Consider the following 16,110-nt stretch of genomic DNA (forward strand, 5'->3'; position numbering starts at 1 on the left):
TCCTTGCATGTATGCATTTTCTTTGTTTTCTGCATACTAATTTGTTTCTGCTGATAACGAGAGCCAAATTGTGTTTTTAAAACTCGTACAACCAGATTTAATCTATTAGGACTATGCTGTTTCCAATTGTCTGTAGGACAGCATTCCAACTTTATGGACAAAAGAGAAGAAATATGAGCCTCTAGATTTGTTTATTAAAAACACATCTAATTAGCTAAATCTCTCACAAAACCTCTGAAATGAAGACGGAAAAAAGAAACGTATTATATGGCTGACTGTCATCTTTAGAAAGATGAGCACAGAGAACATTTCTGACTGTGATGTATCTCAAAAGCACTGTTAAAATAGGAGCCGGGGTGGCCCAAGCTCTGCGGCCTGAGGGGCAGAAGAGGGTCCTGCGAGGCACTGCCACCCACCACCTGCACAGGCGGCGCTCCCTGCCCTTCCTCCCCATCCTCTTCCTCACCCTCACGCCGCTGCACGCCCCTTTGCAAGCGTGGCCCTCCCGAACGCCAGCATCTCGGCGTCCTGCGCCAGCCACCGAAGGCCAGGCTGGTGCCCGGGGCGGCTCTGAGGGCAGCGGCAGCGCCTCACCTCCCTGCCGGCACCTGCGGCTCCTCGCTGCTGCAAGAGGGTGCCAGGCTGGACCGACACCTCTTCCTAAGTTCCCCCTCATTCAAATGGTAAAGGCTTCGAATTAATGCACTTCAAAGAGAGCACTGGGTATGAAACGGAGGTGACGCGTCACGAACGTCCTTAAAAGTGTTGTTTATTAAAAGGCATGTCCAGCATGCAGGTAAAATATAGCACAGAAAGTTTCAAAACATTAAACCACTGGGGTCCAAAGTGACTATGTAGTGCCCGTACATTTACACTCGTTTCGATAAGAAAAAGAAGTGTCTGTTAGCAGTACTGCATTAACAACTCCTAGTGCTGCTTGGTGCTAATAATCCCTGGCCAAAAACTGTACATAGGGTAGCCCTGAGAAAAGAGGCAGGCAGCAAATGTGAAACTGGCATATTCGTTCCAGAGAAAAGGAACCTCTGCAGTGAATTGAAATAAAAAACCTGCGATGCGTGTTTGCAAAATGTGACTCAATATTTCTCCTGCAAGGAATTTTCAGTCCATTTTCTTGAAGCATATGAATTAATGTAGTTCTCTGTTTGTTTTTGAAGTTTAGTTTAAAGATGCTTTCAGGAGACAGCTGGAAATATTGAAAGCCTCTAAGTAGTCCAGACTTCTGAAACTTTTTTTTCCTTTTATGTAAAGCAAGCATTTTACTTATGGGAGAACAAAGAAATTAACAAATTATTCTGAAAATTAAATACTGACAAATAAGTAAACGGAGTTAAGATTCAAGCCTGAAACCCTATCACAAAATGAACTTCTTTTGTTTGCAAATTACAGCATATGAAATGAGTGTCTAGCATTTCAGATAAAGCCAGGGAGATTCATTTTATTTGAGAGGAGAATAACTACCGATTTTTGTCATCCACTGCTTCTTTCCCAGGCTTTGAGCTGGACAAACCCATACAGAGCACATCTATTTTTAAAGGCTCATACTTTCAGGTTAAGCGTTTGACAAGCTAGTAATGATTCATGGAAAGTTTTTGCAGGTAGCCTATCCAAGGATTTGCCACTGCTTATACTTCTTCCATATGTCCTGTTTTCAAACAAAAAATACCCTTCGATTAACAGTCCTCGTACTCGATTTTCTTCCCTTTCAAAACGAAACCTGTGGCGTTCGTGCTTACAGGGGGCTGGCTCGGCAGCCTGAAGTGGGCACTGCATCTTCCATCGGGGGACTTAAAGGAAACAGATGAGTTTCCAGACAGCAGTTATCTTCTCGCACTCGGTTTCCGCCTGCAGTGCTTCAGCTCCCAGAGGAGCTGTGATGCCACTTCCACCGCAGTGGAGGCAGACAAGAAGCTGCCTTCCCTAACTTATTCTCTTCTCTCTGCTGAGCAAGGCAGCCACTCAGAGACATCACCATCGTTGTGGCTTAAATGCTGACAGTGGTAATTGAAAGGCAAGCAACTCCTCGCCCCACGCTGAAAAACTACGAAATGTTAAGCTCGCCTCCCGCTTTATAGATATGGGAACTGCAACTAGTACAGGCTCAGTCACACTTAATATTGTTCTTCTGAAAAGCAAGCGAGGCAGCTAAAATTTCCATAAACACTAGCAGCTGATCCCCAACTTCCCCTGCCTTGCAGACTGTCTATAAGCAATGCTCTAGGTGAGAAAAAAAGAGAGAAAAAAGCAACTGCCTGGCGTGGGGTTGAGGTGCCCAGAGGAACCCCTCCAGGCTGGGCATTCCCACCCAGACGGACTGAGTGTGGGTGCAAAGCTGCAGCTGGACAGATCCTGTTTGGGGGCTGCAACCTGAAGAGGTACAATTAACTTCTAACAAAGCATTTTGAAAAGCGAGTTTACAGCTTTCAAATGTCCACCCTGCAGCTGTTTCTGTCACAATTCTTGTTACCAACCCTGATCTAGCGTCTGAGAAATAATAACTTCAGTAAAGTAGAAAGAAGAATTTGCACTGGGCTTTCAATCTTTCCCACGTTTAACATACCTCTGCATTTACCATTTGTTAACTGACAGTGCACCAAACTACAGTCTTCAGCTACAAAACACCAATTATGTAACAATTGGTCTGAAAACAAAAGGTTTGACTTGCATAAACCCTGCCTGCCGATGAAAAAGAAATTAAGGCAGGCACATTGAATTTGGGGATTTTTTTAATGTATTTTGTTCTGTGCAGCAAGCAGCACTGAACTTTTCCTGAGTATTTCCTACTGGAACCCTTTTCAAGTAACTGCCAGCTTCTTTCTTATGCTAATTTAAGGAGCTTTTGCTCCTGCAGTTTTTTTCCTCCTTTGTGTCACAGAAAGTAATGATATTATTTTGGTATCTCAGTTCCTGGAGAGCTAGTGGCTCCAACTCTGGGGAAAAAGCAACACCAACAACGACTAATAATAAAATAAAATAAAATAATAATAAAAGGGTGCAATCCTTTTTTTTTTTTTTCAATAGGATTTAAGCAGAATAAAAGCCACAGTTTATCAAGGAGATTAAACACAGTAATTCCTGTGCTGTGTTTTTACATTCCCATAGACTTTCTCAGAAGAACTGGCTACTTCGAGCCCCTAAAGATAACCTGATAAATAAACACAGCTAATCCCTCATCCCCTTGGCAACCCTGGGACCAGGACAGACTGGTTTTGCTATAAGCTTATTTTTTTCCCCCCCTGAAGTTGAGTTATCTAGCCAGACTTTCTTTGTACGTGCCTTACAATCGTGTGCTGACACTTGCCTCCCCTCCCTCGACTTCTGAGCTCTACCAGAGCACCATAGCCCTGTCTGCACTCTTGTGGCTTAGCTCCTCGCACACATCTCCTGCCAAGTGCCACCTCTCGCAGGAGCTGTCCCTCCTGCCCTCTGTCCCCGCTGTGAGAGCAGGGTCCCCCACGTGCTGTGCCCTTCCCCGTTGCCTGCAGCGTGCCCCCCGTCAGACGTGGAGGCGATGTTGGCCGGCAGCGTCCGGCCCCGCCGCCCTTCGCAGCCCCGTAACAGCGGCGCTGCCTTCCAGTGTCTTTGGCTGATCTTCAGCCCATTGTGGAAATGAGCCCGTTTGAGCAATACCGTGGCAAACTGCCATGGTGTTGTAAAGTGAGCTCGGGTCTGGGTGATCTGAAGTTATGTGTCAGAGGAATGCTGTTTCCAGGCATTTCCAGCCGTGCGAAGGGCTTAGCAGCATACTGGGACCTGCTGAGGTTAGCACTGAGGAAGAGGAGGTTTCCGGGAGATACCCCAGTAGCCTGTCATCCCCACTGCCTTTTGCATACAGACCCTCTTAAGTAATTGCTAGCTATTCTGGAAATTGTATGCTTTATCTACTAAACCTTTCCTTTATTTCTGCAGTTTTCATTTTTTTAACCCCTCCTCTGACAGAGAAGTTTCTTACAACTACTGAAAACCAGTAATAGACATTTTAGCATCCCTCAAGCCGTTATTTCCTCCAGCAGTCACTTTGATACCCAGATTTATTTTAGTGATAGCAAAGTCAGCAGAGGTTTTGTTTTGCTTTACTTCAAATGACTGGTAGACCCACGTCTGAAAGTCTCTCTTCTCATTCCCATCATGTGCTTCGGACGAAGAAGAACAAAGCAGTGACACAACTCAACTTACTTTCTGCTAAATCCTAAGCTTATATCCAAAGGAAAAGTCCATAGGAATTTTATGAGGAATACAAGAAAAAGCTCTTGAATAGAAAATGTGAGTAAATGGAGCTTTTCAATTACATGTGACAGGGTCATTCCCCCACGGGAACACTTTTCTAAGACATGAGAGGTAACTAAGAGATAGGAATTCATGCAACCACACAACACTGTCCTTCCTATTGTAATGAGATTCTGTTTCTTAAGGTGATGAAATTTAGTGAGAGTCTCAGATCTCAGAGCCCCGCAGTTTTCCGTGAGGACTAAGTTCCAGACTGTTCTAGGATTTAACAATAAACAACCCCCACCCCATATTCCTGTGAACCATTTTCTTTCTCGCTTAGATATTGTTTATCTAGAATGTGGTTACATAAATTATAATTAGGACAATACTGAGGAGATCAGATTAAAATAAAATTACTTCTAATGCGATGGGTGCAGCTGCTTGGTTGCATTCCCACTCTACCCACCCATCTTGTGCTTGAACCATTTTCTGTCCCTGGTGATAATACCAGTGCCAGGGAAATGCCCAGACAGCTAAAATGGAACCATAGATCACATTTCTGCTAGGTTTAGTGCTCGGCTAAATCCAGCCACAAACTGCATTTTCATCATCCATCTTGGGGAAAAAAATAAAAATAAAAATTAATCATCCACTTTTATGATTGTGGGATTCTCAGCTTTTGTTTAATTTGAACAAAGATGTTTTCAGAAACTAACATTCCAGACTTAGACTGGAAAATCTGAAAGCTCGAGACTTAAAAATGGAAAACTAAACCAACACATGGAGGGAAAAAAAAAAAAAAAAGATGTAAAAATTATTATAGTCCTTGTCATGATTTTTGGTTGACTCACAGGTGTTGAACCTGTGAGACTGACTTCACTGAACACTCCATGCTAGCAATTCAGGGTGACATATATCAGTTAGAAGTCATTTTGGGAATCTGAAGAGCCCGCAATTTAAAAGCTAGTGCTGTGAGCAAGCCACAGCAACATCCATAAAGTCAAAAACAAATTAAAAAATAACAATTAAAAAAAAAGCGCTGCACCTTTCTTTAAAATGTTTGGACCACAAGATTGTGCCTGAAAATTCATGGGGTCTACATGCAAGATTTTTTCACCCCTGTAATCTTAATCATGTGCTATCCTTGCATTTTTTGTCCCAGAGCGTGTCATCCCTCCGTGCTGCGTTAGGGTGAAGCCGAGCTTGCAGCAAGCTACAGTAAAGCTCGGTTTTATGAGTGTGATGCATCAGCCCTGGGGCTGGCATCCTAATGAGGACAAGAGCTCCGCTTTCATACAAAGAGGACTAGTTCCCCCTCCAGTCTGTTCAAAATATTGTTCGTAGCTCCGAGCATATCCCGGCTGCAGACCCTACTTCTTCCTGACCGTACCGAACTCGAGGGACGCCGTACCCGGCGGGAGGCCGCCCGTCTCCCGGCTCGATGCCGCAGCCCGGGCACCCCTGCTGATTAGTAGCACGCATTGCCCCCTCTCACCCCGCTATCTTCAGCCTGCGGTTCACCCACACGCACTTCGGGGCACCCCCGGAGCCACCCCGAGCAGCGCTGCATCCGCCCCGTGTCTGCCGGGGGCAGGCCTGGCCTCGGCCCACCCGCAGCAGCTGCGTGGCGAGCCCTGCGTCTGCCCCGCCGCCTCCGGCACCCGACGGCTGCCTCTTCTCCGGCTGCCTCGTCCAGCAGCGGCGGTCGTCACTTCAAACCCCTAGGCCGGGGGGGCTGCTTGGGAAGGAGCTCGGCTCGCCACCACGGGTGGCTAACGGAGGTGACTTGTCCTGTACAGCAGCTACCTCATCGGCGGGTGAGGGCCGGACAAGAACTGCAGGAAAGCAGATTTGCCGAGTGACGTGCTCCCAGGAAGCCAGCTCCTTCCCTGCTCCGTCCGCAGGACACGCTGCTCAGCACCGCGGTGACACGGGCACGTCCAGCCAGGTGACAGCGACCCGGCCCTGCGGCGCCAGGGCTCCGCTGGGGTGGGAAGCGGAGGGTGGAAGCCGTCCAACACGGCTGCATTTTGGCAGGGCGTGGGAAAAAAATTACGTAACAAAAGCTTTTGTTTTGTTTTTCAGGAGAAAACTGCCCCCAGCCCATCTCTACACTACTGCTCGCATGAAATTCGGGGAGAGAGAATGGCAGCCGAGGAGGAGGAGGGAGAAAAGCCACCTTTGCCAGAAGGGGAACTATGCTGGCATACCCAGTGTTTGCCAGGGGGCCCAGGGACCATCCCCTACACCTTGGCATCCTCCCTGTCTGAGCAGCCGTGCCACTCAGTTCTGCCTATGCAATTGGGACAGCCCAAGTGCACGATGCTGGAAATCCCAGTGCCACCAGACATGGGCCAGGGCCCCAGGGTGGGAAGAGGGACACAGCACCTGGGTAGCACCACCGGGCGGCTAAGTCACCGGGAAGACAAGATCGGTTTATGTTGTTTCTACTTCAGCCTGGGCAGGGCTAGACTACAGCAAGTCTTGACAACCCTCCTTGTTCAAACACAGGTCTATTTGCTTTAATTAAGGTAAGCTAGGGAAAGAGTTAAAACTATGAAATTGTTGACTGAGAATGCATCTATGCCCTAGTTTCCCTCTGTACTGCTCTCATAGTACCCCCACCTGGATATTTCTTCTATTAAATACTTTACATTTAGAGAGAGGAAGGGGTACTGAGGGTCTCAGCCCCACCTTCCAATTTGGGGGACTGCTGTAACACACAAAACAATGTCCCGTGCTAATATTAACCACGGGAATTCAGCAGGCAGCCTCCAAACCACTAATCTGAGCATAAACCAGCTATACCTCTGAGCAGCCCCACAAAGGCAAAGCAGGGGTATTCACCATCACTGACCTAGGTACACTTATTGAAGTGTTAGTTGGGAAATGCTACAGGTTCTTAACGTCGTTGTCTCCTGAATGGTAGCAAATCCATACGTACAACGATCGAGATAGGTGTGCAATCTGATTGCTTTTATTGAGTAATAGTCTGATAGCTACAATGGTGAATTAGAAGAAGAAGAAGAAGAAGAAAAAAAACACAAAAAACCAATCTCCTCAAAAAAAATTAATCCAGATTTCCCCATATTTTGGGAAAGAAGCTGAAGAAAACATTCTACACTGTAGAAGACAGCCGTAACTGCTGATATCCATGCTTTGACATCGGAACCGAGCGACTGCAGTTCTGCAGCGTGGAGTCCTAAAGCCTCAGCCAAAAGAGGCTTAGCAGTAATAGCATGGATATATCACCACCGGGAAGATGTTAACATGTTAACAAAGATTCTGGGATACCAATCTGGTATAATCAGCAACATACTGGGTTCCTATGAAAGATGTGGCATTTCTCCTTAATATCAGCTTTTAGAGAACTTTGAAAAACAATGTTTTAAAGTGATTGCTTTCAGTTCCCGTTTCCTTGCAGAAAAGCACAGAAATTAGAGTTCAATAAAAACTGAATGGATGATCGCTTTTTTGACTGGATTTGATTAGTTGCATAACTTTGGCAAGATTATCACAGTGTGATCCAGTTAAGCTCTCAGGATTATATGAACACCAGCACCAAATGAATCTCGGAATCAGACCACTGACAACTTCTGCGCTCTCGTACGTCTTTGACCACTTTTGTGGTCTCTCCCCGTCCCACCGTTCCAGTTAGCACTTTGCAGTTAGTGCAACTTTTATGCCATCGACAAAGAAACACGATCCGGAGGGGTTCCTGGCTTCTCGCCTCTCGCAAGGACATCCCCGAGGATGCAGGCTGGGATTATCCTACATAAAGTCTCCCTTTGTGGCGTCTGAAATAAAAGCCTTTCCCCAGAACTGCCACTGTTTTGATAGTGAATTCCATGCTGAGCCGTGCAACTGGTTACTCAGTTCTTTGGCTGATTTTAAGAATTGCATTTAAAAGTTACTCTACGATGGAGGCATTGAGAAAAGATAGCTATACCTGGTACCGGTACTCTTTCAAGTACTCTTTTAGTCTGGTTGGCAAGGGCAGCTCCCAGATCTGATTTGTGCACTTGTTTATCGTTATCCGGCAGCGGTGTTGCAGGGATGGAGCTGTCGTGTAGAGAGGCTTGTTCAAGTAAAGATGAACCGTCCCGTTCGAGGGCGTTTCGGTTCTGTCCTTGCACATAAGCACGTAGTACTCGATCAGATGCACCACGCTGTTGAACTGCTTCAGTCGGGACCTGACGCAGGTGATGGAGTCCAGCCGAAACTTGCCGTCCTGGTACTCGATGCGTAGGTTGGTCGGTCCCGCTGATGTTTTTACCGAAATAGTCAGCAGGTACTCTGAATGCGAGCTGTCCCGAACCAAAAAAGTCCCTTCGGGGGCATCCTGTAACCTCTCCTTGGCTTCAGCAACACTCATGCTGCCCCAGTACCATCCTGTCACAAGAGCAGAGAAAGCAGAGTTTTACTTCTTGCCGGCCGCCTGTTCGTTTAAGAGCCGCCTGCTCTTCGCCTGGCGGGGCCGCAGCGCCCGTTCCTTTTGCAGTTGCAGGCTGGGGTCCTGCAGGCACGGTGCCTTTGTGCTCGCTCCCGGGAGCGATCCGCCTGACGGTGCCTCTCCTCCCCGCCCGGCTGCGGGACGGGCTTCTGGGCACGGAGGGGCGGCGAAGCCGCTTCTCCCGCCGCCGGCGGGGACGCGACGATGCCAGCCCCTTCCCCGCGGCCCCCTCTCCCGGCGGACAGAGCTCCGGGCACCGGGGGTGCCCCCGGCCCCACTCCCCCCGCCGCCGCCCCGGCCTCCCCCTCCCGGCTCTCCGGGCGCCCGCCGGGGCGCGGCGCCGCCGCCGCTTTCGCTTCCCCCCGGCACCGCGGGGCCGAGCCCCCTCCGCGCCGCGCCGCCCCGCTCTTCCTCCTCCTCCTCCTCCTCTTCCTCCCCCGGGGCCGCCCCGCTTACCTGCGCGCCGCAGCTCCTCCATGGCCGCGGCCAGCCGCGCCGCCTCCCGGGGCTCCTCGGCGACGGGCGCGGCCGCCACCGCCGCCCCGGGGCGCCCCCAGCGCTCCCGGGGACCCCCGGCGCTCTCCAGGGGCTCGGCGGAGCGCAGGGTCATGGGGGGCGCCGGGGGCGCCGGGCCGGGGGCGCCCGGGGGGCTCCGCCGCCGCGCTCAGCGCCGCGCAGGGGGCATGGCCCCGGCCCGGCCCCCGCCGCCGCCTGCGAGCGGAGAGAGAGCGAGGTTAGCGGGGGCCCGGCCCGCGGGGACCGCCCGGCACCCCCGGGGGGGGGGCCCGGCCCGAGGGACGTCTCCGCCGCCCCCCTCCCCGCCGCCGGGCTCTCGCCTCGGCGCCCGCCCGAAGGAGCCGCGCTCCGCGGCCCCGCACGCGCGGGGATGCGGTGGGGAGGGGGCGAGGGCTGCGGGACGCCCCCCGCTCCCCCCGCTCCGCCACATCCCCACGCGGGGACCAAAGCCCCGGCCCCGCGGGGCCACCAAGCCGGGCAGTGCCACCGGGGGGGCGAGGAGGGGCCGGTCCCACGCGGCGCGGGGGGCTCGCAGCCCCCTCGCCCTGCCTCCCGCCTACCTAGCGGGCGCACCGGCCGCCGGTCTTACGGCGGGGCTGCTGCCTCCCATCCCCGCAAGTTCCCCGCGGCGCAGCTCGGCAACTTTTCCCGGTTAAACTTCGCCGGCTCCTGCCGCCGCCAGCCCCCGGCCGTGCCCGCCGCCCCCCGCCCCTCCCGCGGCGCCCCCTCGAAGCCGCCCCGGGGACCGGGCGCCGCCGCCTCGCAGGTGCGGCCGCGGCCGCCCCGGAGACCCCGGGACAGCGGGACCGATCCCGGCCGGCTGTGCCCTTCCCCGTCCTCGGGGGAGCGCGGCGGGGCAGCACGGGGCGCGGGGGGGGGGGGGGGGGGCGTCGAGGGAGGCGCGGCCCGGCGGCGGGGCTCCGGTGGCGCGGGGCACGGCACTCACCGGGGCTCGGCGGGACGGGACGGGGCTGCCGCTGCTGCTGCCGCTGCTGCTGCCGCTGCCGGTGCTGCCGGTGCCGGTGCAGCTGCCGGTGCTGCCGGTGCCCCCGGAGGCGGGGCGGTCGGGTCGCTGCGGCCGCCGGCGGCGTCAAGGGAGCGGCGGCATCGCGGTGCGGGCGCACGCAGACAGAAGGACGGACGGACGGACGGACGGGCGGGCGGGCGGGCGGCTGCCGCTGCGAGAGCAGCAGCAGGAGGAGGAGGAGGAGGAGGGAGGAGGCGGCAGCAGGAGGAGGATGGTCCTTGTGGGGAAACAGCCCCCGCCCGCCCGCCCGCCCCCCTCCTCGCCGGGAGCGGGCAGGAGCGAGCGGTCCGTGCCGCCTTTGATTCGGAGGCGCGGGCATCCTCCCCCCGGCCGCCCCCCCGCCCGGGCAGGCTCCATACAAAGGCTGCTTTCCAGGAACTTTCCAGGAACCGCATCATGTGACGGCCCCGCGCCGCCGCCGCCGCACCGCTCCCGGGCCGCGCCACCGGAGCCGCGGCACCGCCCGCCGGCGCCCCGCGCCCCCCCGACGGCCCCCGACGGCCGCCGCGCTCCCCCCGCGCCCGGCCTCCGGGGCACCGGGGCCGCCTCCCGACCCCCCCCCCGCCCCCCCCCGCAGCCCCGGCCCCGCGACCCCACCGGGGGGGGCCGGGCCGGGCCGCGGAGCCGCCGCAGGTCAGTGCCCGGGGGGGCGGAGGGAGGCGGGGGGGGGCGGCGGGGGGCACCCCGCAGCCTCCGGGCACCTGAGCGCGGGGGGCGCAGCCGGCCCCCGAGCCGGGTTTCGGAAGCGGGAGGGGGCAGAAACAAAGCGAAAGCGGCCCCAGCCCGCCCCGGCCCCCGGCAGAAGGTCGGGAGCGCCCTCAAAGCCGGCGGCGGCGTTGGGAAGGCGAGGTTTTCGGGTCGGGAGGCGGAGGAGATGAGGGGTGTTGGGGGGCCGAGGAGGTGGGAAGCGGTGCGAGCTCGTCCCCAGAAAACCAGGGGGGTGCGGGCCAGCCGCCGCCGGGGGGGAGGCAGCAAAGGGCGTGCGGAGCCGGGCGGCGGCGGCGGGGGGCTCGGGGCAGCGGAGGGGGCGAGCCCCGGCAGGCAGCGACAGCGACAGCGACAGCGACAGCGACAGCGACAGCGACAGCGACAGCGACAGCGACAGCCCCGCCGGTGCCCCGGCTCCGTGCCCCTAGTAAATCGTGGAGCCGAGCAGCTTTTTAATAACGTGGCCACCGAGGAGTTCTCCGAAAGGCTGCTGTGATTTTTCAGCGCGATTCTTGAGGATGTGGGTGAAGAGCGTCGGAGTTAATAATTCGCCTTTTTCTTAGAAATCGCTGCTGAGTTTGGTAGCTGAAGCGATTCCTCTGCAGGAAAAAAAAAAAAAATTGCTTTGTTAAGCGAACTGCTCAGCGTGGTTTCGTCTTCTTGTCGTGTCTGGGTGCTTTCGAATTGAATTTGTTCTGTTTATGAAAAAAAGGTGGCTTTAAGCACCGACAACAAAGCAGGTCTAAAATGGGGGCTGAAAGGCAAACACGGTCTTTCTTACTTAAGCATTCTCAGAAATGGCTTAAAACAACACAGGTCCTGAAGGTCATTTTTGTCCTTGTTTTCGTCCGGGCAGTTCAGATAGCCTCGGGTCCGGCTGCCAGTCGCTCCTGTGGAATGCCCACTGGCTTCTCCCTGGGTAGACGTGAGGAGGGGACAGAATAGTTCTGGGTCCTCTGCAATTTAGTTAACGCTTCTGCTACCAGTGATGAGAGACCTTGCATAAAGTCTGATTTACTTTTTTCAAAACTGCATTGGCCTCGTTATGTCCAAAAGATTTTTTTTTGTTGGAATACCGATTTATTTTTATTGCTAAAATCATTCTCCATATGTATGTGCAAGTACAAATCTTTTTCTCCAAAATATATAACTTTGCTACAACAGCCCTCAAATTAGGGCTCTTCCCTTAAAGTTCACAAATTCATCTGAGAGAAAAGCAATGTATCTTGTCCCGATCCAGAGCTGCTTTTCACAGCTGTTGTAGTCCTCTTTTCCTCTGTTATTTATTAATGGCATTTTTAACGTGGATAGGATCTCAGGACTTGCTTTGCTTCTGCTGTTTATTCGTCGCTTGAAGTCATAATAATCTGTTTCTAAAACCACAGCTGGCTGCTAGAAAGGCACGGAGAGGAAGACTGTGATTTATGTGGTGAACGAGAAACAAGAACAGGAGAATGCAATAAATGTTTGTTACTTAAAACTTCAGATATTGTTATGAAAAAGGTAGAATAAAAATTAAAGAGGCAGTATATCAGCAGGATCTTTCCTAAATGGAGTTCTGTTAAGTTTTCCATGGGAAGTTAATGTCTCTTAAAAATAATACTAGAGGTCTGATAAATTTGCAAGAGTAATGAAATTCAAACCTTGAAAGTGCAAATCGATCTTTAAATGATGCTTTTGGCACCTCGTAAGAGTACCTCGGTGCAGAGCTGCCTTTATGTTCTGCGCTGAGACTCCCCCAAGCTCCAGAGGCTCAGTGGGAGAAGGGGACGTTTCACTTTTTCTTTCAGCACTGTTAGTTAGCTGCTTTCCTCCTCTGTCTGTGCGAGCCTCTCACACAGCCACAGGGGAGAAGAAAATAATTTTTAGTGTAAGAAAAGGTGATTAAATTAAATTACTTTTGGGATTATGGGCCACATGTGGTGTATTAAAGTACTTTAAGCTACTTTTTAGCTTCTTTGGCATTAGGATGTTTAATACATACTTGCTCTGCCTTTAGTGCTTTACTGGATAAGAAAGCAGAACAGAGCAGGAGAAAGGTGGGAAATAGAGAAAAAAAGAGAAAAGGAGCAGCAGGGAGATCTCAGGCTTTGAAAACCAAGCTTTCCATCATGTAAACAAAATCAAGTTTTTAATTTGCCATGTTACAAACAATAATTCTTCAAATTAGTAATATGTAGTGATATGAAGAGAGAATTACTTTGCATAGACAGGGATTTTAAATTCGTAAGTGCAACTCAAACCGAGTGCTTTATTTATTTTTGGTGGCATGTTTTGGGGTAGCAATCCTGAGACAAATACTGCCTGGATCTATAGGGTTATGAATCTTCTGAGCCAGTTTTCATAGTGTTTCGTCCTGCTGGGGATGAAAGGCACGAACTACAGAAATCTCTGATTTGTTTTCCAGATCCTTTCTACCGTGCACAAGTGTTTTGGTTTGGGCAGTGCATCATCCATATAGTAGATATTTAAAATCAAGATTTAGATTAATAGTGAAGACATGAACATTAAGAGTTCTTGAAAACAACAGCAGAATATGTTACATTTCTGACTTGTCAAATGTTCACAAAGAGAAAGGGAGGGACGAGTGGGTTTATTTTTCAGTTTTCCTTTAGGCAAAAATCCTTCTCATGACCAAGGAAGGAGGCAGCAGAACTTTCCCAACACTGAAGTGCCTCTTGCTAGAAATGTTTTTCACTTTGTTCCTGAAAAGTATGCCAAATTTACTGGAGAGCTAGCACGCTGATTTATTTATATAATATGACATGAGTAGAGAAGGGGGTAATGCATTTTTGGCCCGGCTGATTTTGCTAAATTTGCTTTGATTCGCTGAAAAGTCTTAAAGCTGATTTATTGAGCTACCTGAAAGAATAAAAGGGGCCTTTCCTTGCTCTCTGCATCCCTGTGCCCTGAAGATGCTGTGTAGCAAATCCATGACATGCCCTTTGGTCAGATAAAATATGCTTCAGCTAAAAGGCTCGATATTGCTTATCAAACACGTCTGCTTATTGACCAGAGTTTGACAAGCGTTTACCGGAGCGGATGTAAATGGCAACGTGTAACTGCCCTGCCCTGCGGTCACGGTGGTCAGGCAGCACGGCTAGCTCTCGGGCAGGGGAATGGGAATATCGAGCCTTTCCCTCCAGCAAATTAGAGCAAGTTAATTGTGGATACACACCACGAATGAAGTCTGCGATGAAAGCCCCTGGAGAATTTCTCAGCCTGCAGCCAGGAGGAAGGTTTGTTTGCTTCACAGAGAGTTCCTAAAACGTAGCAAATAGAGCAGAGAGAAAACAAGTATTTTCATAAATGGGATCACACGGCTCTTTCCAGATGCCCGAGGAACAGAATGTTTTGATGAAATAAATTATGATGTATACCAAACAATTTTACTCTTAACCAGCTGCCACCTTATTTCCTGCCATTTCTATCCGTTCGGATATGAATGCTTTATCTTTCTTAAGCATATACATTTGCCAAAGGAGAATAATCAAAAGTTCAGTGAGTGGTTTCTATGAATCGGTGGTGTTCTAAAAGAAATCCAGCACTTGTAATTTAAAAGCAAGCCATCAGGAGATAGCACTAAGAGCAGTATGCTGAAATAACATCCAGATTATTTTCTTTCAGAAATGGCTGAGAAAAAGAAGGATCATTTCCTTCGGTTCGGTGGGTAGGTAGATGAACAGTCAGCAGCAAGCCTGAAACTCTGACCATAGAAAGGTGGCATTTAAATCCTTCTCCGTCTCATCACGTGCTCTGTACTTCTTAAAACTTACGGTAGCATCCAGAGGCCTCAGCTGCATTGAGTAAGAGGTTCGCTAGACACATTTAGGATCTTTAATTAAAAACATGTTACATGCGGTGCTTTCATAGTTTCTCCAATTTACTATTTAAAATTTTTTAAAAAAGAATAACAAAAATATTTTGGCTTTACTTGTTAAGGAAAAGTGGCATGTGATGGCACAGGGCACTAAGTATAAAAAAGGGGAATTTACACAGTAGTGTTCACCTTACCCCGTGTTAGGCTTCTTCATAAGCAGGCAGCCAAGTCTGCTTTGTTAGTTTTTTCTCATGTGAATATGCAGTGTCGATCTGACCAGGATGAGCTAAATATTGCTGGGAGTTACCTGGGGATGGGCTGTAAATATTCGTGCTTTGACAACATTTTCTTCCCTTTTACCCTTCCTTTTTATCAACACAATTGGCAAGAAGACTGCTAGCAAGCACCATGTTGATAGCAGTCGTTTTCAACAACTGCTAGGAGAGTATTTGTTGTGAATTTTAATACTCAGACTATAGCATGCGATGCTGTGACTGTACTATTTGTTTTGCTTGTTTCTTGGCTGAGAAAGTGTGTATATACCTGAGAAAGAATGCATAGGTGTGTACACAGACGCACACCTATGGGTACATATGTTTGCACTCACCCTCTTTGAAGTTCTGGATGTTTGGAGAAACATACACCCTTGTCTTTGTTTCAGAAAAACCCCAGAGATAGCACAGCTGAAAGCACTGTGAAATCTTGCATTCTTGTCCTAGCTGCTGCCAGAAAAAACAAGCCTTTTATACTTGAGGAGGCTCGAGATGTTTTCTTGCCAGTTGCGAGTCCTACTTCTCTGAGTAAAAGAGAGGAAGTAATGTCTGTGAAACAAGTTTTTTTTTTTTTTTTTTTTTTTTCTGACAGACAGCATGCAGGCAGCTCTCCTGGGCTCTGCCAATCTGTAAGTAATTAAAGTTCATTTGTTGGCAAGCAGTCATCTCTCGGACTAATAAGGAAAATTAAAATAGGTGGTGCAGTGGCTATCTCCGAAGGACAGTTTTGAGTGCAAAGTAAAATGGGGCTGAAGAAGAAACTGGGTTATATGCCTCTGAATAAACCGTCTCCCTTCAGAATAAGATTAATTTTAAATCACTGTTCTAGTTCTTGTATTGAAGATGGTTTAATTCACCCAGAGCTATTTGGCCCTGAGGATGAATTCCTACAATTAAGTGTTTATGATTGAAAGCGCTGCCATGGAAAGCAGACAGATGAATATCATTTCAGGAGTACTGCGAATCATTAAGACAGTAGTAGAACCTTTTCCCGGGCTGGAGCCACTCTTAAATTTCAGACTAAGGCTATTGTGGACTTCAGCATAAGGCCTGACGTGTTGCTACACCTAGGGGTTTGAATAACAAG

General features: G+C 50.5%; 2 protein-coding genes across 2 annotated transcripts; one reads left to right on the top strand and one right to left on the bottom strand.

Moving 5' to 3' along the window:
* The first annotated feature begins 4,349 nt into the window (after window positions 1–4,349).
* On the top strand, window positions 4,350–7,284 carry LOC121063869. The gene is made up of 3 exons (XM_040544777.1): window positions 4,350–4,356; window positions 5,700–6,175; window positions 6,313–7,284. Exons 1-3 carry the CDS (start codon window positions 4,350–4,352, stop codon window positions 6,751–6,753), a joined length of 924 nt encoding a protein of 307 aa, XP_040400711.1. The 3' UTR covers window positions 6,754–7,284.
* Window positions 7,183–9,296, bottom strand: SOCS2 (suppressor of cytokine signaling 2). The gene is made up of 2 exons (XM_040557433.1): window positions 9,137–9,296; window positions 7,183–8,619 (listed from the first exon to the last, which is right to left on the bottom strand). Exons 1-2 carry the CDS (start codon window positions 9,288–9,290, stop codon window positions 8,171–8,173), a joined length of 603 nt encoding a protein of 200 aa, XP_040413367.1. The 5' UTR covers window positions 9,291–9,296; the 3' UTR covers window positions 7,183–8,170.
* Window positions 9,297–16,110: the final 6,814 nt, after the last annotated feature.

The sequence above is a fragment of the Cygnus olor genome, chromosome 1 (assembly GCF_009769625.2).
Source record: "Cygnus olor isolate bCygOlo1 chromosome 1, bCygOlo1.pri.v2, whole genome shotgun sequence".
Classification (NCBI taxonomy): Eukaryota; Metazoa; Chordata; class Aves; order Anseriformes; family Anatidae; genus Cygnus; species Cygnus olor.

What these genes read in the sequence shown, in the direction of transcription:
- LOC121063869 (XM_040544777.1), top strand. An exon ending in ACACGGGCACGTCCAGCCAG is followed by an intron (nt 6,176 to 6,312) that starts GTGACAGCGACC and finishes TTTGTTTTTCAG; the next exon opens with GAGAAAACTGCCCCCAGCCC.
- SOCS2 (XM_040557433.1), bottom strand. Translation starts at nt 9,290, where the DNA reads ATGACCCTGCGCTCCGCCGAGCCCCTGGAGAGCGCCGGGGGTCCCCGG. An exon ending in GGAGGAGCTGCGGCGCGCAG is followed by an intron (nt 8,620 to 9,136) that starts GTAAGCGGGGCG and finishes CTCTTGTGACAG; the next exon opens with GATGGTACTGGGGCAGCATG.